This window comes from Salvia miltiorrhiza, chromosome 2 (assembly GCF_028751815.1).
Source record: "Salvia miltiorrhiza cultivar Shanhuang (shh) chromosome 2, IMPLAD_Smil_shh, whole genome shotgun sequence".
Classification (NCBI taxonomy): domain Eukaryota; kingdom Viridiplantae; phylum Streptophyta; class Magnoliopsida; order Lamiales; family Lamiaceae; genus Salvia; species Salvia miltiorrhiza.
Window position 1 is genome coordinate 2618785 of NC_080388.1, and position 24872 is coordinate 2643656.

General features: G+C 36.2%; 3 protein-coding genes across 3 annotated transcripts in view; 1 reads left to right on the forward strand and 2 right to left on the reverse strand.

The window, feature by feature from the left end:
- The window catches only part of LOC131012585 (protease Do-like 7), a 498535-nt gene that overhangs the window by 434532 nt on the left and 39131 nt on the right, over positions 1 to 24872 (reverse strand). The window lies entirely within an intron of this gene.
- Positions 3707 to 6360, forward strand: LOC131012589 (pentatricopeptide repeat-containing protein At1g66345, mitochondrial). The gene has a single exon (XM_057940572.1). It carries the CDS (start codon positions 3964 to 3966, stop codon positions 5521 to 5523), a length of 1560 nt encoding a protein of 519 aa, XP_057796555.1. The 5' UTR covers positions 3707 to 3963; the 3' UTR covers positions 5524 to 6360.
- Positions 13937 to 16304, reverse strand: LOC131012588 (pentatricopeptide repeat-containing protein At1g62720-like). Its single transcript, XM_057940571.1, has one exon. It carries the CDS (start codon positions 16126 to 16128, stop codon positions 14119 to 14121), a length of 2010 nt encoding a protein of 669 aa, XP_057796554.1. The 5' UTR covers positions 16129 to 16304; the 3' UTR covers positions 13937 to 14118.

The following is a 24872-nucleotide window of genomic DNA, read 5'->3' on the forward strand; positions in this document are numbered from 1 at the left end:
CGACGTCGTTTCACTACACGTCATTTAAAAAAAATAATCACGTAGATTAAATGCCATGTAGACTATAATCACCCTTGTCAGCAAAAAAAATGCCACGTAGATTAAATTAGGTTGCTGGAAAACTTCGTCGGATGCAAATTGCGACTGGAGGGTTAGTTGTGATATACTGAGGCAAAATTTCTGAAATCAATGCAAAACGCGATAAGGACTATAGTTATAGGAGTTTTGGGCATTTAGGCCAATTTAAAAAGGTAGAGAGAGTTAATGAGAGAAAGAGCCACACAAATTAAAAATGGGTAATTTTAAACATAGCCCCCAATTTTCTCACTATAGCCTTTTATTTTAAAAAATAAAAATAAAAATATGAATGTACTATTTTACCCTAATAATTATCATTTAAAATTTATAATAAATTAATATATTAAAAATATTGACAAATAGCTTATTTATATAGCCCCCAACTTATTAATCTAGGAACATCAGAAGAACATAATTGCTAAATTACAATCTAAAGTGACTTTCTCACCTACGTTTTCTCCTTCCCCCATTAACACCCACAGATTCTCATGTCCAACTTTGTCTCTCACTAGCATATCTGGGAAAAATTCTAAATTCTCTTGTTTTCTCATCATTCGGTGAAGATCAAATTTCCACAATTTTGAAATTCTGAAAATCTCCAATGTTATCAATCCCAATTATTTATGATTACAGGATTCTTAAAACTCTAATTGACTACTCATTTCTCTGTTTCTTCCTTTCACCTTTCCTTCTTATGTCAAGTCATTCTCGTGCATTATATCAAAGCAAGTGTAGTGAGAAACTTTTTTGTTATTTGACCATTTTTACATTGCAATCCACAATTTTCATGTTGCTAATCAGAATCCGATCTTGGGCTCGGAGAGATGTCACTCCGTCATTTTATTTACATTAAAATTTCATTCTCGTTATATATGGAGAATTAGAGAAATTGTTTAAGTTCTTCAAACGGGTACTGCTCTCCAGTCAAAGTCGAAAGAATTTATTCATGAAGATTCTGATAATTATATGATTGCAGTATCAGAGAAGAGACAATCCGAAGAATTTCCTTGAATCAAAACTTTTACGCTTGTTAACTGCCTCAACAATCCTTGGAAAGATTACTTTGAATAAAGAAAACTTAACAATGGCAGTCTCTTGGAAGATGTAGCCTCCACGTTTTCCAGTCTTTGATTAGGGGGTTATGTATGATTATTTTTAATGGGGGTTATATATGATTAAGAGATTATACGTATTAATTTTGATAAATTTATTAATTTATTACAAATTTTAAACAGAGGCTACAAGGATAAAATAGTATAATTATAATTATTTTTATTTTTAAAAAAATAAGGGGCTATGGTGAGAAAATTGGGGGCTGCATTTAAAATTACCCATTAAAAAAATAATGGGTCCACGAATGACAAAAAAAAGGGTTAAAACATGTTTTTGTGGACAGACGAAAATGACAAATTAGGACCTCTTTTCACTGATGGAGAGAATACTATTTATGATACAATTACAGTATTTTATTAATTATGTCATAACAACAAAAATATTGACTGATGAAAATGAGGTATTTTGTTATAAAATCGATCCATCAAGAAAAACTAAATTAATACTTCCTTCGTCCTTAAAAAATTGTGGTGCAATGAAAATGACACGAGTTTTAAGGAAAAGTGTGGTAGTTGTGTTTCGAATGAGGATTGAGTCCCAGACCTTTTGTAAATAGTGAATGGTGATAAAAAAATTATTAGTATAAGTTTGTAGGCTCATTTCAAAATAGAAAGACCACAATTTTTTAGGCACGTAATAATATCACAATTTTCAAGAACTGAGGAAGTACTCCATCCGTCCCGCTTCAAATGATCCAAAAAAATTGGGCATAGAGATTAAGAAATATGTGATAAAGGTGTAAAGTGGTGATGAGATAACCCAAAAAGTAGTGTTAAATGCCTAATTTTATTTCTAAATTTGAGTTGGGTCATTTGAAATGGGACAACACAAAATAGAAATTGAGTCATTTAAAAATGGGATGAATGGAGTATTAAATATTGAACAAAGTATTATTTAAGCTCGACCGTCCATTGCCTTATCTTTTGTGACAGCATGTGGGATTAGTGGAAACAAACTGAGTTCTGGAACGATATCAAATCGCTGAAGATCCTAACCCTTGAGGACCTTAGCCTCTTGATTCGAGCAAAATGGGGTGAGGAGGGGCTAGAGAATTGGATTTTGCTGCTTTGGAGGGCTTGGAGGCACTTATGTGAAGTCAAGCATGCTGACAATGGAGCGGTGATTAAGCTTGATTGGGAAGAAAGCAGACTGATGGCTCAGAACTTTAAAGAAGCCCGACACCGACTCTTGATTGAAAACCGAGCTCTTCCGCCAGAGGGATCCAAATCTTGGCAAGCACCGGCGAGGGGTATCCTCAGAGTCGATGTGGATGTGGCTTTCCAGGAAAGCGGACGAAGTGTGGGGGTAGGCTTCATAATCCGGAACCATAAAGGTGAGATTTTAGCTGCTGTTAGCCAATCTGTGGGATACACAACCATAGTGCTCATGGGAGAGCTACATGCCATTGGCTTTTGTCTTGACAATGATTTGGGGCATATTATTCTCTTTACTGACTCTCTCCTGGCCGTACATATCCTCCACGACACCTATCGGGGCTCAGATTCGTTATGTGACGACTTATGGGAAGTCTTCGAGCACGCTAGGAAGCATGTGGTCCTCGAGTTTTGTCATGCCCGTAGAGAAGCGAATGGTGCGGCTCATGCACTCGCGAGTTTTGCTTTAACTTCTTCGACTGTAATGATCTGGAAGTTGGACTACCCGTCCTAGCTTCTTGATATTGTACACGCCAATTTGAAGTGAAATACTACTTTCGTTTCAAAAAAAAAAAAAAGCTAGAAAAATTTAGCGGAACGTATATTTACAATAATCTATCAATATGACTCATAATCCATTATTCGTAACTCAATTTGCTTCTTTATTATGTCTTAATATTCCATTCTAAAGAATTAAATGCACTTTAATAATTAAATGCAATTATAATTAATAGAAGCATAGATCTAGTCGAATAAAATTAATTTGATTGAATTACAAATAGTAAATTATCAATCGATATAAAGATATAGTTTGTTAAAGTAAAATTATTAACTTTAATGAAAAATTGGTAGATCTATTTATTTGTTAAAATATTAAATACTTAATCTACACAATACTTAACTAATTTTCTTTCTTTCATATATATATATATATATAGTTGGATAATGAATAAGCCAGTATATAGTTTGGTTCTAGTGAGATTGCTAATTTTCGTAAAAATTGAGAATAATGAATAAGCCAACATATAGTGTTGGATAACGATATTAAAAAAATTAGTAAAATTTTTGTTCCATCCAAAATTTGTACTCAGGTAAAAATATATTAAATCAACGCCTACAACTCAATATAAAATTTCACCATATATGAGAGATCCTTTTAGCCTATAAATCTATTTTAAATATGGACAACGAATTAATATCGTTTACTTGTAAGCCCAACAATAAAATCTCATTCCCAATTCAAATGGACTAGAAATTTGGGCCCAGATACTAAATAAAAAAATAAAAGCCCATAAAAAAAACTAAGAAATTTGGGCCTAGCTAATCTCTCTCCTCTCTCCCTTCTCTCCTCTTTCCTCACATTCATAATTCATTCCCCTCAAAAACAGAGGAAAACTTCAAATATAAATTTCTGTCGCCGTTCAACACCCAATTCAAATCCCTCTCATCCATTTCATCAAACAGCTTGCGGGCATCCCACATTCACAATACAGCTCAAGAATATTGTTCGAGATCAAAACCCACAGCTGCAGAATCCCGCCCCTTTTCTCACTGGTGGCTGGAAAATGGCATTCCCGAAAAACTTCAGCTAACGTTCCATCTTCTAATTATACTATAGATGGCTAATTTGATTCGAACTTTTTCACGCAAAAAGCCAATTCAGTTCTGCATCTCGCTTTCGTTTCCCCCTAAACTCCACACATTATCGCAGCCCAAACCCAGTGACAACAATGGGATCACCTCCATAATCGATTCCTTACACAGAGGCGAAAGCTGGAAAACCCTCTCACAAAAATTCGGTTCATTCAAATTCACAGACACCTTAGTTGCAAACATTCTGTTGCAGCTCAAGGAACCCATTGATTCAAGAAAAGCCTTGAAATTTTTCCACTGGACAGCGAAAGAAGTGAATTTGGAGCACGGGCTCTCGAATTACTGCTTGATCATCCACATTTTGGTGAAAGGAGGGCTAATCAAGGATGCTAAAGCAATGTTTGAGTCAATTTTGGGGAAACATTCTTCTGAAGGTAATTCTCATATATTTCCTGTTCTTGATTCGTTGATGGAGAGTTATGGGATTGTTGATTCGGTTCCGTTGGTGTTCGACTTGTTTGTGCAAACATGTGGTAAGTTGAGAATCGTTGATGACATTCTTGATGCTTGTGAATTGCTGTTTGATAATGGGTTTGTGTTGAGCGTGATTAGTTTCAATACTCTGCTACATGTTTTGCAAAAACGCGGAAATGTGGAATTAGTTTGGGGTGTGTATGAGCTCATGATTAAGAGAAGAAAATGCCCAAATGAGATTACTGTGAGAATCATGGTTAGCACATTGTGTAAAGAGGGGAAATTGGAGAGATTTCTAGGTATTGTAGATAGAATGCAGGGGAAGAGGTGTTCGATTCCTCCTCGATTAATCGTGAATACGTGTTTGGTGTATGAGATGATTGAGGCGGATAGGGTTGAAGATGGTTTGGCGGCGTTGAAGCATATGTTGCAGAATAACATGATCTTGGATACCATATCATACTCGTTGGTTGTCTTCGCGAAGGTTAAGATGGGGAATTTGGATGCTGCTCGAGAGATATATGAGGAAATGCTCAAGAGAGGTTTCGAGGAGAATGCTTTTGTGTGTAGTTTGTTTGTTGGGGCGTATTGTGACGAGGGGAGGATTGAGGAGGCGATTGGGGCATTGGAAGAGATGGAACGGTTGGGGTTCAAGCCTTCGGAGGAGGCGTTGAATCAGTTGATCGGAGGTAGTTGTTTAGATGGAAGGTTGGAAGAGAGCTTCGAATTTTGCAAACGCATGATAAAGATGGGATTTGTACCTAGCTTGGCAGCTGTTGATGCGATGTTTGGGAAGCTTTGTGCGAATGGGGAGACGAAGGCGGCTGATGAGATGTTGACCGTGTTGTTGGACGGAGGGTTTGCTCCGGAGGAGAAGACGTATGCTCATCTTGTTTCGGGTTATTGTAGGGACGACGACAAGGAGGGGCTTACGAAGGTCTTGTGTGAGATGGAATACAGATCAATCTCTCCTAATGAATCTCTTAGTTCAGCCATTATCAGTCTCTGCGAGTGTGGGAGATTGAAGGAGGCGGAGAAGTATCTCCGAGTAATGGAAGCTCACTCACTCATTCCTAGTCCGAATGTTTATGAGGCGTTGATTCGCCACTAGCTGATTTCTAGTGATGCGTATTCTAGGTTTCATTCAATCAGGCTGCGTTTACTTTGATGGATAAATTTATCCAGGGAAAAAGATGGATAACAAAAATTTATGCCTTAAATATCTCATTTCTTTTCCAACATTTGACACAAAAGAGATGCTCACCATTTTTTCTTCCTTATTTTCATTTCAAGGATGGATAATATTATCCATCCATTGTTGAGTGGATAATATTATCCATTCTTGAAGTGAAGATAAGGAAGGAAAAATGATGATCATCTCTTTTGTGTCAAATGTTGGAAAAGAAATGAGAGATTTCAAGGCATAAATTTTTGTTATTCTTCCTTTTCCATGGATATAAATTTATTCATCGAAGTAAACGCAACCTCAATGAAAATATAATTCATCTTCTTCTCGAAAGTCGAGGAAAAATGAGTAGGCACTGCCTCGAATTTGTGCAACGCTAGGAGCCTACGAGCCCCATAAATATGCAATGGGGCGAGGAGACAAAGCTTGAAACTTTGTTGATTTATGGAGAGAAGCTTGAAACCAAAGCGAGGGGCGATTAGAGTTTAGTTTGCATCTGCCTCAGGTGAAAATAGTAGTTTTTTGCTGCTTATTTGTCTCATGTTTTCAATACAGCGTGTTGTATACAAGTCTTTGGTTATTAAAAAGAAAGAAAAAAAAGTTTATTTGCTGCAAGTTTGTTGCATGTAATTGAAGTAGGATAGTCTTTTTCCCAGATTTGAGTGACAATGAATCAAGTCAAGATGCTCTTGGTCTTACATGAACTGACTGTATTTGGTGTTGAATTGAATTTATATGAAATGTATCTTTATTTTTTATTTATATATTCCCCTCCGTTCCACTTCCATAGTCCACTTCACATTTTTCACACATATTAAGAAAATGAAATAAATAGTGCTTGGAAAATTCAAATAGTACTTGGAAAATACAAAATATATGTAATTATTCAATTTTGCCCTTATTTATTTTATGTTTGACTATATTTAAATAAGGTTGCTTTGGTAAAAAAAATAAATTAATTTAATTTAAAAAGTGGACTATATTGTGGGACATCTAAAAAAAGAATAAGGGACTATGAAGGTGGGACGAAGGGAGTAGTATATTATATATATATGTGTATATAGATATATATAGAGAGAGATGGGTCCAATGGAGAAATGCAAATGTTGTTAGAAAGGAGAAACAATCTCAACCAAAATGTCAACAATTTTGTTGAACGGTCAATAATTAAGAATAAATTCAGTGTCCAAATTTTGATGAGCATGTCAATAATTTTGAAATAATTTTGACGACCGAACGTATTTTTTTAAAATCTTGCACTCCAGAATTCGAACCTCCAACCAAAATGTTGTTCAAAAAAATTATTGGTACATGTTTATCAAAATTATTGATTTGCTCAACGTTTTAAAAATTTGCAAAAAAAAAAAAAAAAAAAAAAATCCATATAACCTATATAACATGAGGCACGATTTGGTGAGTTTATTTTATCAATCCTATGGCTTATATTATATTTGGAGGGAGATTTTTTTTTCCCAGGGTTCGAATCCTGGAGGGAGCATTCGGATCGGATTTTTGCCTGATCCGATCCGATCCGAAAATCCAAAATTTTCCTAAATTTCAATCCGATCCGAACCGTATTATCTGAAAATCCAAAAATTTTGGATAAAATCCGATCCAAACCGAAAAATCCGAAATGTGAATTTTTTTTTCGAAATGTTAACAAAAATCCGAAAACCGAAAAAATCCGATAAATCTGAAATAGATGTCAACCTAACCTATTAGATAATTACAATCAAATTAAGGTCATAATTAACAAGCCATTAATTATAATCAACCAAAATGAGAGTATAGGGTTAGAATTTAGAAATATTTAACTATTTAAAAACTAATAATTATATATATTTATTTATAATATTATAATATTAATTATATTATGAATATAATTCGGATTTTTAAAGTGCCAATCCGATCCGATCCGAAAATCCAAAATTTGCTAAAAATTCAATCCGATCCGATCCGAAAATTCGAATAATCCGAACCAAATTTTAAATTTCGGTTTGGTTCGGATTGGATATTCGGATTTCGGATATTTTGCTCACCCCTAAGCGGAATATTTAAATTTTGTTATTCATCAGTATACACTACATTGTTCATCAATATATAATGTCATTGTTCATCAGTATATAATTTCTTGTTCATCAATATATATGTCTTATTAATTACCAATTTTTTAAATTTTATTTTTCATCAGTATATACATCTTGTTCGTTAGATATACGTGTTGTTCATTAGTATTATGTGTTTTATTCATTGTCCTCATGTTACACGAAAAATAAGGAGTCGCACTGGAGCGCACCCTTATATATATACACTGCATTGTTCATCAATATATAATGTCTTGTTCATCAGTATATATGTCTTGTTCATTACCAATTTTTTAAATTTTATTTTTCATCAGTATATACATCTTGTTCGTTAGATATATATCTTTTTCATTAGTATTATATGTCTTATTCATTGTCCTCATATTACATAAAAAATAGGGGATCTCACTAGAGCGCGCCCCTATATATATAGTATATATAGGGAGTGAATCATGTAGATCCACCCCCTTATCCTAGTATATAGTATATAGCGGTCTTCCACATATTGCTGCCATGCGGCGCGCTCTTAGCGCCACGTGGCAGCAGCCTTCCAAGGCCTTCCAGGCCAAAAACACGGAGGGGTAAAACACGGAATCCCGCCTTTTTCCCGCGATCGCGGCATGAACCGCGGCCGGAAGAAGAGAAGCCCGCGGCTCAGACCACGGGTGATGCCAAAAATGTTATGGACTGGAAATTCAAGGAGCTGCGGCCACCCCCGCGGCCACGGGTGGGACCGCGGTCCTCTCGTCCTCAACCACAGCCGGCTGCCGCGGCCGTGGGGTCCTGCGCAGCCGGCTTCGTTGGCTCCGTTCTCCCTCGTCCGAGCTCCGATTCAGGCGCCGTTCGCGCTCACGGATTTCTCTCGAGACGTACTTCACTCTTATGTTTTCAAAATCCTTCAATTAACCTTCGATTTTCCCTGAAATCACTCGAAAAGCTACACCAAGCATTAAATCTCAACAAAACTCAAGATTTGGGTACAAACACATGCAATATTGAGGTACGAAATCCATGTTTGTCACCAATGGTGAGAGCTACCTAACGGTGTCGCATAGTATTATGCATATAGTTCAACACGAATATGCATGAAGAAAAACATAAATATGCATAACATTACACATAATTATGCATAACATTTTTCGACAACGAGAGACACCAGATGGTTTGCATACTAATATTTTTCAATACATATTTCTATCCAGCGTTATGCATATCTGGGTTTATCTTTATGAATATTGGTGTACAATCATATGCATAATTTTGACGACAGCTGTGGAAAAACAAATCAAAAAGACCATTTTACCCTTCCGTGTTTTTGGCCTTGGAAGGCTTTGGAAGCCCTTGGGAGGCTGCTGCCATGTGGCGCGCTCCTAGCGCCACATGCCCCCATTGCGTGGTCCAAATTTGGACCTATATACTATGGGAGGAGTGGATACTACATGATCCCACCCCTATATATATATATATATATATATATATATATATATATATATATGGTCAGCTTCAATGGAGACCACTTCCCTATATAGAGAATAGAGACCAAATCAGAGCCATTGATCTCACCAAAATCAATGAATCAGATTCATCCGAATTCTTCAAGTTTAGGAAATCCTGTAAATTTCTCATTTTCCAATTCTGGGAACCAACGAACATTATTATGAACTTACGAACATACTAATGTTCGTCGATGTGTTCATATAAAAAACAAATGAACATACTAATGTTTGTCGATATGTTCGTATAAAAACAAATGAACATACAAATAAACATACTTATGTTCGTAAGTTCATAATAATGTTCGTTAGTTTCTAGAATTGGAAAATGAGGAATTTACGAGATTTCCGAAACTTGAATAATTCGGATGAATCTGATTCATTGATTTTGGTGAGATCAATGGCTTTGATTTGGTCTTCATTCTCTATATAGGGGAGTGGTCTCCATTGAACACTTTCCTATATATATATTATATATATATAATTCAGTATATAGTATTGAATAGAGATATTAAAAAAAATTAGTAAAATTTTTGTTGCCTTCATGATTCAAACTCAGGTAAATTTTTGCGATACTAGGATCTTTGCGAAGTTGATTCTTTAGCTCTCCCTCACTTGAAATAAATCTCTTTGTAATGAAAACAATGGTCTACTCATAGGAATGGCCTTAAAAGGTAATTATGGAAAACCAGCCATGATGCTGATTTCAGTTCAATTTGAGTAATAAAAAATGATATGAATAAGGATGAAATGACTATTCATTAACTATAAGTAGACTAATACTCAGTCAGTAAATCTAGGGCTACTCAATGTTATTTCTTAGATAAGAAACCTTGCATATCAGTAAAATGAGTGTTGCTTATAAGATAATGAGAAAATAAGTTTGGGGTAGAAGAAACTTATTTTTTGGGGAACTTCTAAGTTAGAGCTTATTTTTACAGCTTATAAGCTCTAAAGCTTATAAGCTCAGCCAAACACCCTCTTAGCACAATCCACAAAACAATATCTTAAAACATGACACAATCGTGTGCGTGTGTTGACCTAGCAGTAGGAGATTAATGCCTAAGACTTGAGGTCATAGGTTCGAATCCTCCATCGCGCCCTAGCACCATCCATGCTGACCTTAACAAAAAGAGAGTTTACCATCATTGTTCTTTGAGGCCAACCAACAAAATAGCAGCTATAAGCTTCAGGAGCTAAGAACCAATCTCAATCTCAAATCAATACACAGCTAACAGAATATTGTTAGTGCTTTCTTGTAATCGTAAGTCTTCACTCCCTTCTTGTTTTTCATATCGATTTTGTAGCATTCAGCTTCCGAGAACTGAACAACAAATTGCAACCAAGAAACAACATACATATAGTAGCTTCATCAAACTTTTGCTGCATTATATATTGATGTGTGTTTGGGGGGGGGGGGGGGGTGCGAGTGTCCTAATAGAGTACCGACTGCGGATCTCATGAAGTATGGTGCAGTAGCACCGATAAGTGGCACTGGTGGAACGAGCCAGCCTTGTGGGAGCTGACCCTCCACCAGAGCCACCAACTTAAGTGGGTGAGGGCCGCCAATCATATGGTCTATGACTATTGCTCCGACACCGCGAGATTCTCGGCCACTCCGGCAAAGTGCCTCCACCACCGCCACCACGGCTAGGTGTCTTGTATCAGTGGCTGCCCGGTTGCGTCATAAATACTTTTATTGAGTCAAGTGATATGGGATATGTTTGGAAAATTCTTATATAGTAAAACCTCTATAAATTAAGAATATGGAGACCTAAAATGTTTATTAATTTAGAGAGACATTAACATATCGATAAATATTACTCCCTTCGTCCGCCAAAAGTATGGCACTTTGGTTGGGCACGGGATTTAATAAAATTGGTGATGATGTTGATGTGTGGTTGAGATTGAATTTGGGATGAGTTTTTTGTAAATAAGGAGTGTTTGTAAGGATAAAATATAAAGGTGGATGGTGGGACCATGGCTTTAAAAGGAAAGTGGAATACTTTTTGCGGACGCCAAATATAGTAATTGTGCCATACTTTTGGCGGACGGAGGGAGTAATATCTACATAAATGTGTTTCTTTATCGTATTATATAGGTGCTATAAAAGTTTTCAAATTACGATTAAGAGTTATATGTGTTCATTCTTACAGATTTACTTAAATGAAATTGTTAATTTTATTACAAATTTAATTTAATTTGGAGCTATGAAGTATAAGATAATTTTTTTTATTATTTTTAACTATTATTTTATATAGGAGCAATAAAGAGTAAAACGAGGACTATGAATAGAATCACCCTTTTGAGAAATACAATTTAAGGCCCATTTTCAAAGTTACTTTAACTTAGGGGCATACCTTTAAAATATTGATAAATAATAGTATTAAATATATAAATATAATCATGAAAAGAATATTTGATTTGATATAAAAATTATAACAAATAAATTTAAAACGAAGAAGTTATGATCATTTAAAGATTCTTTAATTAATTAAAAAATCTGTTTGTTTTTTATTGTATGCATTTTCTCTCTTCTTACATCCACCTTCTTTTTGTTTTCTTTTCTATTTTGATTTTATTTCATTTTTTGGATTTTGTTTGGTACTTATTTTTATGCTTTTCTATTTTCCTAGTAATAATTTTAATGCAATTATTGTGTAGGAAATTTATAATGATATATTTTAAAATTCTTTAATCCTATACATAAAATTTCTAAATGGAAAATCTGAATTGATTTTAATATAAATTTGTAAGAATAAATGGTGTAGAATCTCAACCACTCATCTCCCAACTCAAAAAATTGAAGAAAATCTATATCTATATGATATATGAAACACCAGTTTCTAACGGCTCTTTTTTGGTGCCAATATTAACAGTTTTAGAAAATCCAGATTTTTCGGTCCACGGTCCACCACCCTTATCCACCATGCCACCACCGCTTACCCCCAACTCTCAAGAAGCCGGCAACAATAATTTTTATGTCGATTTATTTAATTATGTATATTTTATCTCTGTATATAAATATATTTTTTATATTTTTTATTTTTATATTATTCATATTTTTCTTAATTTTAGTTAATTTTGGATTATTTAAATATGCTCTTTTAATAATAATAATACAATTTTGACTTTAAGTGTACAAAATTGATATATTAAATGACGACTATTAATTTTTTTTTATAATGATGGTTTAATGTTATTTGCTCAAAATGAAATTAATTTAAATTGTTGGATTTATAATCTATAAATTTAATTATTATTATTATTATTATTATTATAAAATACTCATTAATTCAATAATATTGTTATTATACACTATTAAAAATTAAATACTACAGTAATATTTAAATTAACATATTTTTTTGTTATAATTAATCTAACTCATAAATAATAGTAATATTTTAACACTTTTATATAATTTAAAGTTTTAAAAATAAATAAATATATTGTGGTCTGTACATTACCCGGATTGGTGTACTAGTAATTCTATAAAGAAAAAAAAACATTGCGACTTTAATTTATCAACTTTGAAAAACGACCTTATACAATATAGATTGTTCAATTAATTTATGATAGAATACATATTTAGTTAGTTATGATTTTTTGACGGTTTGAGCTCAATAGATTAGTAATATATTATTCAAATCCAATTATCGAATTTGTAATAATTTTAGCACAGTATCCCTAAGAGCACTCCCAGCAAAAATTCCAAAATTATGCTCTTATATTCCTCCCTAAAGCTTCCCTATTTAATTTTAGGATTTCGATTTTATAAATGCATACACCAGATCTCTTATTTTCTACATAAAAATAATAATTATGTGTGGGCCCTACTAATTATAAGCTTAAAATAAATTTAGGGTGGGTGTAAATTTAAGATTGAATTTAGGTAGGTGTAAAAATTTTTGTGGGCCCCATCCAATTTAGGGGATTTGCTGGATGCATTTTTTATCTCATTTTCAATTGTTTTAGCCTAAATTTAGAGTTAGTGATGCATTTAGGTGATCTGCTGGGAGTGCTCTAAGGGGACACCAAGCAGTGCGAACTCCTGCCTACGAACAGTGAGGGTCCAGAGTTCAAATCCCACCCCTCTCCTTCTCCCAAAAGTGAAAAAAAAAAGAAAAAAAACAATTTTAGCACAGTTGCTAATTAAAAATGACATTAAATAAGTCCAAAACAATGGTTAATTAATTCTCGAAACCTGTTCTTTATATTTACTTGACCACAATCACATATTGATCATTTTTAACCAAACTAACATTAATTGTGTCAAACTCCTCTCCAAAAAAAAAAACATCGAGTCAAACTAAATACTATTGATCATCATTTCTAAAAATAAAATAAAAAACATTGTGTCAAACTAATATATATTGTTCATTTTTTAATAAAAACACAGTGCATCATCTCCAAGAGTACTAGCAGCAAATGCAAACATCCACAACATTTTTTTGTTAACGAACAAAAGCATCTGCCAAAAGCAAACTTACCTTGTAATAATATACCAAACCCTTCAATAATCCAAGCTTTAGAGACAAAAAAGAAAAGCTGAGAGTAGATTGAGACATCCTTCTACGGCTTGAGAGCAGAAGCAGTTGTCATACATAAACAGTCGCAAGAGGCAGCTGCAACATCCTCCAATACTAATCACAAATTCCACAACGATTAATCTGTTTTAATTTTTAAAAATGTTCCACAAAATAATAGTTCAATCATTATTTCTCGAAACCTCTTCTAATATAATAATAGTGAGAGACATGCTTTGAAATCGACAACTAATATATATTGTTCATTATTTAATAAAAAGACACAAGAATACTAGCAGCAAATGCAAACATCCAAGCGTACAAAATTACCTTGTAATAATATACCAACATCACAACCCTTGAATAATCCAAGCGTTACAGACAAAAGAAAAGCTGAGAGTAGATTGCAGACCTCTCTCAATTTCGAGCACAAACTTTCTCAACAATCTCTTGCAATTTTTCATCTTTACCTCCTCTAATTCTTAGTTCATCACGCAAAGCATAAATGATCTCGGAATTAACCACGAATCCTCTCCTGCACATCTCCTCCAAGAAAGGAATTGCCTCATGCACCTTTTCGCTCTTCACCAGATTCCACACAATAATATTGAATGTCACGCCATCAGGCGCGCAGCCGCTCCTGTCCATCTCCTCCATCAACCTCCTAGCCTCCCCTGCTCGCCCTTCATTGTAGAGGGAGTTGAGCATCACGTTGTAGATTTGTACGTTCGGATTTAAGCCCTTGGAAGGGAGATGGTTGAAGAGCCTTATAGCTTCATCAAGTCTTTGGCCTTTGCACAAGCCGTTGATCAGAACACCGTACAAAACGATATTAGGATTCACGCCTTTCGCCTCCATCACCCTAAAAAATGCCAACGCCTCATTAATCCGACTGATCCTACACAAGCCATCCAACAAGATGGTGTAGGTGTAGAGATTCGGATGTAGATTCTGAGCTTCCATATCTTGGAAAAGCTTCAACCCATCTGAAAAACTACTTTGGTGTATTAGCCCGTGCATCATCGTGGTGTATGACACGGTCGAGTGTTTGAGACCTACACGCGAGATTTCATCGAAGAAACGCCACGCTTCATCAAGATTTCCCGTCTTACAGTATCCCTTAATCAAGATACTATAGGTGAATATATCGTACTTGATCCCAGTCCTTTCCATTGAATCGAAGAGCTCTCTGGCTCTAACCATCTCACCCTGCGAACAATATCCATCTATCAATATGTTGCATGTGACAACATTAGGCGAGATGCCCTTCTCCACCATCTCGGACAGCAAGAGCAGAGCTTCATCAACCATCCCACGCTTCAACAACCCATCCAATAATGTACTATAAGTTTGCACATCATGCTCGAGACCTTTACCAGGTATTTCAAGAAAAATAAGGGAAGCTTCATCCACGCTTCCCTTCTTGCAATATCCATTTAGCAAGGTGTTATAGTTAACAATATTGGGTTTAAGGCCCCTCTCTACCATGGAATCAAGTAACTGTTTCGCTCTTTCGATTTCACCCTTCAGGCACAGCCCTTCAATAAGCGAAGAATAAGTAAAGACATCGGGACAAATATTTTGTTGCGTCATTATTTCCAACATATTTTCAGCCTCTTCCATCTTTTCTTCCTTACAGTATGCATTAATCATGGAAGTATAAGTCACAACGTTAGGTAAAATACCCTTCCCAACCATTTTGGTTAGAACCTTGAAGGCATTGTCCACCATTCCACCTTTGCAAAATCCATCAATTAGTGCACTATAAGACTTAACATCGGGACTCCATCCACTACTTTCTAATCTATGAAGCCAATCATGGGCTTCAATGACCTGTCCAGCTTTGCACAGCCCATCTATCACATGCAGAATCATAACAGCATTAGGTTCACAAAGTTTTAAATCGAGAACCTTTTCAAACAATTTCACGGCTTCGGCCTCCTTATCAACTAAGAAAAATCCGTTAATGAGAGTGGAGAATGTCACAGTATCTGGTTCGTAACCGATCTTGAAAAAGAATCCCATTATACAAAAACCAGAGTTTATATCTTTCAAGAGACAACAACAGTTAACAGCAATATTCCTTGTGTAATCATTAACCGGGACACCCATCCTAAGCATTTCACCGAACACATCAAGGGCAAAAGAGTACTGCTCAATCGTTACACTAACACTCATGAGTTTGTTATACAGGAGAACAGAAGGCTCTTGCCGCATATTCTTTATTTTTTGAAACAATTGAATAACATCGTCTAATTCTTTAACACAACTGAAATCGATTCTAGACCGCTTAGGTTGAAAAGCCTCGGAAGAGAAGAGAGAGAACAGAGGAGAGAGAATACCCGATTGATGCTGCGACCATCGATTGAGAAATCCTCTTCGATGAATGAGATCAATTGCAGAAACAACAGCTCTTCTGGCCATCATCCTTAATCGGCGGTGAGATTTAATGTGAAGAAAGAAAAGAGAGAGTGTTGGGCGGCGACAGCGAGATTAGATCTGAAGTGCGAAAGAAGAGATTCAGTTATAGAATATGTAAAAGATAAAAGTACTCTTTAATGCCTACCAAACAAAAAGAAAAAAAGTACTACTACTCTTCAATGCCTACCAAAGAAAAAGAAAAAAGTTCTCGGTCAAATAGTAAGTTCAATTTGTCATTTTTTTTCGGATAATTTTGTAACTAATTGCTCCATAATAAACACTTAATCATTAGTTTTTTTTTTACTTAAAACTTAATCATTAGTTAGTTGTATAGATCTGCAAATGGGATCCTCTGTCCCACAATTTAATGTGTACCACTTTTAATTTGATATAATTTTTAATTATTTTTTCTTCAATTTTAATTTATTATGCTTTAATATAATATAAAGATAATTAAGAGCATCCACAATAGATATCTCAAAATTTTACTCTTAAAAATACACTTAAAGTCTTTCCTAAATTATTTTTAACCCCTATTTTACAATTGCACACAACATCTCTCCTATTTTTCATTATCTATTTTATAAATTTAGGATCCACTTAAAGTCTTTCCTAAATTATTTTTAACCCCTATTTTACAATTGCACACAACATCTCTCCTATTTTTCATTATCTATTTTATAAATTTAGGATTAGATTTGAGGGGGTGTAAATTTTTTTTGTGGGCCCAACTTAATATAGGTGATCTGTTGGATGATCATTTTATCTCACTTTTTATTATTTTAACTCAAATTTAAAGTTAGGATTACTTTTGAGAGATCTGCTGTAAATGCTCTAACAAGGGTTCAGTCATCCAAGTAGAGTTTACAATTATTTTTTTATATTTATTTGTATTAATAATAGATTACTTGGGTTAATTAATTCAAAGTTGGGGTATATAATTTTTAAAAATTTCAATTTTCAGTGATAAATATTAATTAGAGTTCATAATCTAATAATAATTTTTATTTTTATTAAAAATAATTATAAAATAAAGAGAATTAGGAGTGATACACGGTGGTGCACACTAAATTGTGGGACAGAGGATCTCATCCGATAAATCTGCGAATTTCCTTAATTAACTTTTCAAATCTTGAATCACTAATTTAATGGATCACCACTCCTATACTAATATATTGTTCTTCGTTTCTGATCATAACTTTGAAATAAGTCAAGATAGAAATGGGAGACTCACAAATTTCAGGATCACTCTACACTTTTTATTCTCGCATGAAAGTATCGTAACTAAGTTTTTTTTATAAAAAAAACATTACGGAAAATTGAAAGAAAATATTTGATTAAAAATGAGATTTTTTTTTTTTTAACTTGTTTGATTAAAAAAGTGTTAATCATATTTTGTGGCCTCAACTTTCTGCGTTTATCATAAATTCCCTAACTTTCATTTTCTATCCAAAACCCCACTTTAAGCAATTTTCTAAATATATTCAGCCTCACATCACCTAATTTTTAAATGGATTTTTTTTTTAAACTCAACCAATAAACGACATCGTTCCACTTAAGAATTCAGTGAGGTGATTCATCATTTCATCGTCGAATTTTATGTAATGAAACATTTTTTGAAAAGGCGCTTAGAGTTGAGTAGAAAATGAAAATTAATGACATTTTCAAAAAAAAAAAAAAACGCTGAAAGTTGAGGATACATACATAAGAGTATTAAAAAATAGCTCGAATTTATAATAATTAAAAATATAACCTAAACTTATTTGCATTATTCAGTTAATAGCCCGAGTCAAAATTTCACTGCAAATGTCACTGTTTCACTTAAGAGTTTAAATCTAATTTAGACATTTGGGAGCTTGTGTCAAGAGAAAATTTAATGGATCTTTTTTTATTTTCTATTTTATTGCCAAGTCAGGTTTCGATAATCCATGTTGTCTCTCAGTTGGCCGAAGTTTTGACTCGGGCTAACCTCTCCATTTCTTAGTTTCCTATATCTACTGTTGAAAGTTAAAGCTGATTTTCCTAGAGCACCCAACTCTCAATAAATGTTGTTGTCCATTTGTCTCATTGTTACCTAGTTTCTCTAAATCTTTATTTGGGTCTTTATGTTGTAGTCTAGAATATTCGAAGGCTGAATTTGTCTTGAAAAGGTCCATTTCTCCAAGCCTGTTTGATCATATAATAGGCTGCAAATCAGCAAAAGAAATATGGGGGACTCTCAACAGATTGTTCAACAAAAAGGATGAGGCTCGACTTCAGATATTGGAGAATGAGCTAGCGAATACCACACAAGGTAATCTTTCCATTTTAGAATATTTTCTGAAAATTAAGAAGCATGCTCCGAAATATCGCTTCTGAATCCGGAAGAAGCAATATCTGAGGTGAGGCAAAGACGCTACATAATCCGGGGATTGCGTCCAGAATACATCCCGTACATCACACCGATACAAGGATGGAATCAACAACCATCCTTGGAGGAGTTCGAAAATCCCTTGTCCTCGCAGAAGACATTGGCGAAGCAAATGGCTAGTATCACCATCAAAGAAGGAGAAGGAGCAGCCTTATTCACTCATAACAAGAAGAACTTCTCACCAAAAGAGAAGAGAAATGAGCAGCAGCAGGCCTTCGAAAGCAAAGGAGCAGCAGCTTCTAGAAGCAACAAAAAGACCTCCAAATGTTATCGATGTGGCAGAATGGGGAACATGAAGAAATTCTGCCACACCAAGTTAAATCAAAGTAACCGATAGTCCGGTTGAGGCTGGGCTGGGCATGAAAATTGGCAGCACGGTCGAATTTGGCCCGGTCCGGTCAATCTTATAAGCCCGCCGGACCGGGCTAGGCTGGCTCGGCTCGCCCGTTTTGCCAGCTCTAAATTGGTAGCATCTTGACTATTCATTGCCGGTCATGCGGGATAAAATTTTCGTCAAATAGATGTGGTATTCAATCTACAAACTCCATTTTATTAGTGATAGTACAAAATTTCCGGGATAGAATTTTTCTCAAATTGATATTGTACTCAATTTTACAAACTTCCTTGTTTTAGTGATAGTACGACTATACACGAATTTTAAAGATTTTTAGAAATTGAATACGACTGAAAATCCTTATTCTGATTCCCTCCAACCTAACCTAATTGCTTCCCAAACTCTCACAGAGAGAGAGAGAGAAAGAGAGATGAGATGAATTGTGATAAGGTAGATATAGGAAACTAGGAAATGGAAAGATTGGGATGGGAGGTGGCGCTGGCAGGGATGTAGGAGGATCTCTCCATGGAGAATGACCTGCCCTTCAAGGAGGCACTCGAAAAGGTGGTTCCGGCTAGCGTCCTCCTCCGTGCAACTGCATGCCGTGCCTTCGACAATGATAGAACAACGGCACCGGCTTCGTGGTGGATAAGTCCCGTGGGATTATTCTTACGAACCGCCACATTGTGCACAAGGAGCATTTTACTGGAACTGGTCTTATCATATATCATTCTCAAACTATGGGATTGGTTGTTGAAATTGTACCTATCCAACAATCAATTGTCTCGGCCACACACAAATAACGTAAGCAGCGATACTTAAAGCAAATTGAGCAGAAAGTAAAGAACATAAGACACCAACAATGGTAACCCAGTTCGGTGATAAAACACCACGTCTGGGGGGCCTCGCTCAGTTCAAACAGTTCACTAGTGAGGATAAGATATACAACGGACTTACAGCGAAGACTCGATCTTCCTAGCCACTATATCTTCAACCTAAGAGAGAAAGACAGAACTTACTCTCAACAAACGTGATTGCCTCTCAATCCACGTTCAAACCAACAACATAAAACACTCCAACATGCTGGAGTACAGATCAACAAACAAAAACTGTCTTGCGTTTACAATGAAATAAAACGAAAGACACAAGCACACTCTCACAGATTGTATGCTCACTCAAAGGCACGAAAATACTCTCTCAAAGAAGTAGAATAACAATCAACGCAGCAGCCGCCTCACATCTTCATCAACCCAATAAATACGTAAACCCTTGAAGAGAGCCCATGGTCTACCAGTCAGTGAAGCAAGGGCCCAAGTACAATAGGCGGCTCATACTAGGGTTCCAAGAGACCCTATCAAAACGAATTCCCAATCCTTCAAAAGATCCCGTAGATATCTTGTCATAAATAGAACCACAAGAGACTCCACTAAAAACCCGCAAGTATAGTGCCTTCAGAACAAGCAACTCCAGTAGCAATTCAACAAGAGACATTATGTGAGACTTCAGAAGACACTTCATTTTATCTACATAATGACAATAAAACTTAAGAGTATATAAATACTCTAACAGTTGTTGTTGATAGAAACACTGTTGTATTGTCTACATCTGATGTCATGTTGTCTTTTGCCGCTTACCCAATTGAAATTCCTGGGGAGATTGTTTTTCTGTTAGAAAATGGAGGTGATTATATAGAGGTTTGAGTGTGGTGAGTGATTGTAGTGAAGTGGTGTAGAGAATATTGTGAGTGTAGTGTGTGTAGAAGATAGAGAGAATGATTTTAGAGTGGAGCTCTTGTCTCCAAAGAACTTAGATAATATTAGATAGAGTGGTGTTTTTGAGATGTTTGAGATTATGTGAGATTGGTTACAAATGGCTCACAAGAGCTCTATTTATAGGTGTGGGAAGATCTCTCTAGATCCCACTACACTAACTTGTATCTAGAATTCTCTACTAGCATCCACTTTAGGAATTCTCTAGATACTATATAGAAAATATCTAATCTCTAGAATACCATACATGTCCTAGGTATTATTTAGAATACTCTAGAGTAATCTAGCTAGTGGTGAATTCTCTAGATTATGCATAGTATATTCTCACATAGAATATTCTAGATAAATGCATCACACTTCAATACTCCTCCTTGATGCATTTATCGGTTACTCCAAGCATTCTTCGTAGAAATTGGAATCTGTCCCTTGGTAGTGCTTTTGTGAAGATGTCCGCCAACTGTTCTTCTGTTGGACAATACTTCATCTTGATAAGTTTCTTTGCTTCAACATCTCTCAAGAAGTGATACTTGATGTCGATGTGCTTGGTGCGATTGTGCTGAACTGGATTCTTAGCCATTGCTATAGCTGACTTGTTATCGCAGTAGATCTCTGTCGATGAGTCTTGCGGTTCGCCCATATCCGCTAGTATTCTTCTAAGCCATATAGCTTGACATGCTGCTTCGGCTGTTGCAACATACTCAGCTTCTGCTGTTGATAGTGCAACTGAGTCTTGCTTCTTTGATCCCCAAGAAAAAATTCCTGAGCCAAGCTTGAAAGCATAACCTGATGTGCTTTTCATGTCATCTTGAGATCCAGCCCAATCGCTATCGCTATATCCACTTATCTGTGAGTCAGACTTTGGTTTGTACCAAATACCATAGTTGAGCGTACCTTGCAGGTATCTGAGAAGTCTTTTTGCTGCTCCATAGTGGGTCTCCTTCGGACTTTCCATGAATCTGGATAGAAGGCTTATTGCATACTTGATGTCAGGCCTTGTTGCCGTCAAATATAGTAGACTCCCAATCAAACTTCGATACTTTGTAGAATCCGTCGGTTTTGACCCATCTTCTTTCTTCAACTTCTCATTTGGAATGAGAGGTGTAACCACTGGCTTGCAGTCTTGCATCTTGAACTTCTTGAGTATATCTTCAATATACTTCTTTTGTGATAGGAAGATGCCTTCTTTCTCTTGACTTATCTCCATTCCGAGAAAATAGTGCATTAATCCTAAGTCCGTCATCTCAAAGGTGCTCATCATGTCTCTCTTGAAATCCTCGATCAATTTTGTGTTATTTCCTGTGACAATTAAGTCATCAACATAAAGAGTGACAATCAGGATGTTCGTACCTAGAGTTTTGATGTATAGAGTAGCCTCGTTCTTGCTCCTCATGAATCCTTGACCGGTGAAATATCCGTCTATTTTGCTGTACCAGGCTCGTGGCGCTTGTTTGAGCCCATAGAGTGCTTTCTTGAGACGAAGAACTTTGCCTTCTTGCTTTGTGAATCCTTCTGGCTGCTCTACATATATCTTATCTGTTAGATCTCCATTGAGAAATGCCGACTTAACATCAAGTTGATAGATTTTCCATCTCTTTTGAGCCGCCAGAGCTATGAGTGCTCGAATTGTGTCCATCCGTGCCACTGGAGCAAACGTTTCTGTGTAGTCGACTCCTGCTACTTGAGCATATCCTTTTGCGACAAGTCTTGCCTTATGCTTCTGGATCGAACCATCAGGATTCAGCTTTGTCTTGAACACCCATTTGACTCCAATGACTTCCTTGTCACTTGGAAGATCCACCAACTCCCAAGTATCATTCTTTTCTATCATTTGTATCTCCTCCTCCATTGCTTTAATCCAAACTTTCTCTTTGGATGCTTCTGCATAGTTACTTGGCTCCAAAGAACAAAAGTTGCATATCTCATATAAATCAGTGGATTCATATAAATCTTCTAGAGTTCTTACCCGAAAAGGTGGAAAGTCTGGTGAGGAGTCTGAGTCGGATCCACTTGAGGTATTGGCTTCTGAAGAGGACCTTGGTGGGCTTTGTTGATCTTGTTCTCCATGTTCTGTGACTTCTTTTAGGAGTGTAGTTGTTGTCCGCCTTTCAACACTTTCTGTCTCCCAATTCCAAGAGGCTTCTTCGTCAAATTCCACGTCTCGACTTGTCACCAGCTTCTTGGTCTCAAGATTGTAGATTCTATACCCCTTGGATTTAGAGCTATAGCCGAGGAAGATTCCCTTCTCCGTCTTGTCCTCCAGTTTGTGTCTTTTTACTGAGGGAATGTGGATGTAGCAGATACTTCCAAAGACCCTCAAATGTTTGGCTGAAGGCTTTTGCCCTGACCAAGCTTCGATCGGCGTCTTGTTTAGCACGGCCTTTGTTGGACATCGGTTGAGTAGGTAGACTGATGTATACACTGCCTCTGCCCAAAACTTCTTTGGCAATCCTTTCTCCGCCAGCATGGATCTCGCCATCTCCATGACTGTTCGATTCTTTCTTTCCGACACGCCGTTTTGTTGTGGAGTGTAGGCCACCGTTAGTTGATGCTCCACACCTTCATCTTCACAGAACTTGTCGAACTCTTTTGAGTTGTATTCGGTACCTCGATCGCTTCTCAGTTTCTTTATTTTGCGACCACTTTGGTTCTCCACAAAGTTCTTGAATCTCTTGAAGATTCTAAAGACTTCTGATTTTTCTTGGAGAAAATATACCCAAGTCATTCTAGAGTAGTCATCAATAAAGAGTATGAAGTACCTGTTTTGGTTTACTGAAGGTGTGCGCATTGGACCGCAAACGTCGGTGTGGACAAGCTCTAGTATCTCCTTAGCTCGCCATGTTTTCTCCGTTGGAAATGGTTGTCTGTGTTGCTTTCCGATCATGCATCCTTCGCATACACCTTGTCTTTCATTTAGAAGAGGCATATCTCTCATCATATTTTTCTGATGAAGTAGCCTTAAGGCATTTAGGTTGAAATGCCCAAATCTCTGGTGCCATAGACTCGTATCGTCGAGTTGAGCCACCATTGCCTTTTGTGGATATTGCCATTGAATGGGAAAGTTTCTATTTTTTCCCATTTTTACTACTGCAATATCTTGGTTATTTTTCTTGTCGTAAATTCGACAAGAATCTTTCTCAAAGTGGAGGGCATATCCACTTTCCATCATTTGGCCAACACTTAATAGACTTTGTGCAAGACGAGGTACTAGGAGAACATTTCTAATAAATCGCGTACCTTTATTAGTTTCTATGGCAATTGTACCTTTCCCTTTTGTCTCCACCAGTTCTCCATTGCCCATCTTCACCTTCGTCTTGACTGAAGTATCTAACTCACGGAAGATGGTCTCGTTGGATGTCATGTGGTTGCTGCATCCGCTATCGATGTACCATTCTTCTTCTCGTGCTTCCGTTGCCGAGTGACATGCATAGAACATGTACTCTTTCTCATTTTGATTTTCTGAATAGTTGGCTTGATGATTTCTTCTATCTCTGCAATCTTTTTCCACATGCCCGAACCTTTTGCAGTTTTTGCACTGTGGCTTTCCTCGATGATAGCAGTCCTTCTCTAAGTGATTTGTCTTCTTGCAAATTCCACATGGTGGAAAGTTTACCTTGCTCTCCTTGTTGCTGGAGCTTCCTTCCTTGTGATTGTTTTTAAAATTTCCGTCGCTCCTTGACTTATTGCCTCTAACGTTGAGTTTGGACTGAAAGGCACTCTCAAGTGAACTTTCATGTCGCCTACTCAATCGTTGCTCGTGTGCTTCCAAGGAACCCATCAGCTCCGCGACAGGCATTTTTGATAAATCTTTTGATTCTTCAATCGCCGCCACTACTGGATCATACTTCTCGGTAAGGCTGATTAAGATCTTCTGTATGATCCTTTCATCGGAGACGTTCTCTCCGTATGACCGCATTTGATTGATTATTTCCATTATTCTTGAGAAATAATCTTTTGCGGCTTCTGAATCTTTCATTTTAAGATTCTCTAGTTCTCGCCTTAAACTTTGCAGTTTAATGGTTCGAACTTTAACATTTCCTTGGAACTCCTCCTTAAGGATATCCCAAGCTTCTTTTGCAGTAGTGGCTCGAAAAATTCTTCCCATGATAGAATCACTAACAGATTGTTGGAGAAGATAAAGAGCTTTAGCATTTTGTTGCTTTAATTTCTTACGTACCTCGGATGAGGATGTCTTGTCGATATCTTCTCCCGGCATGGTGATTCCTTCTTCAATGACATC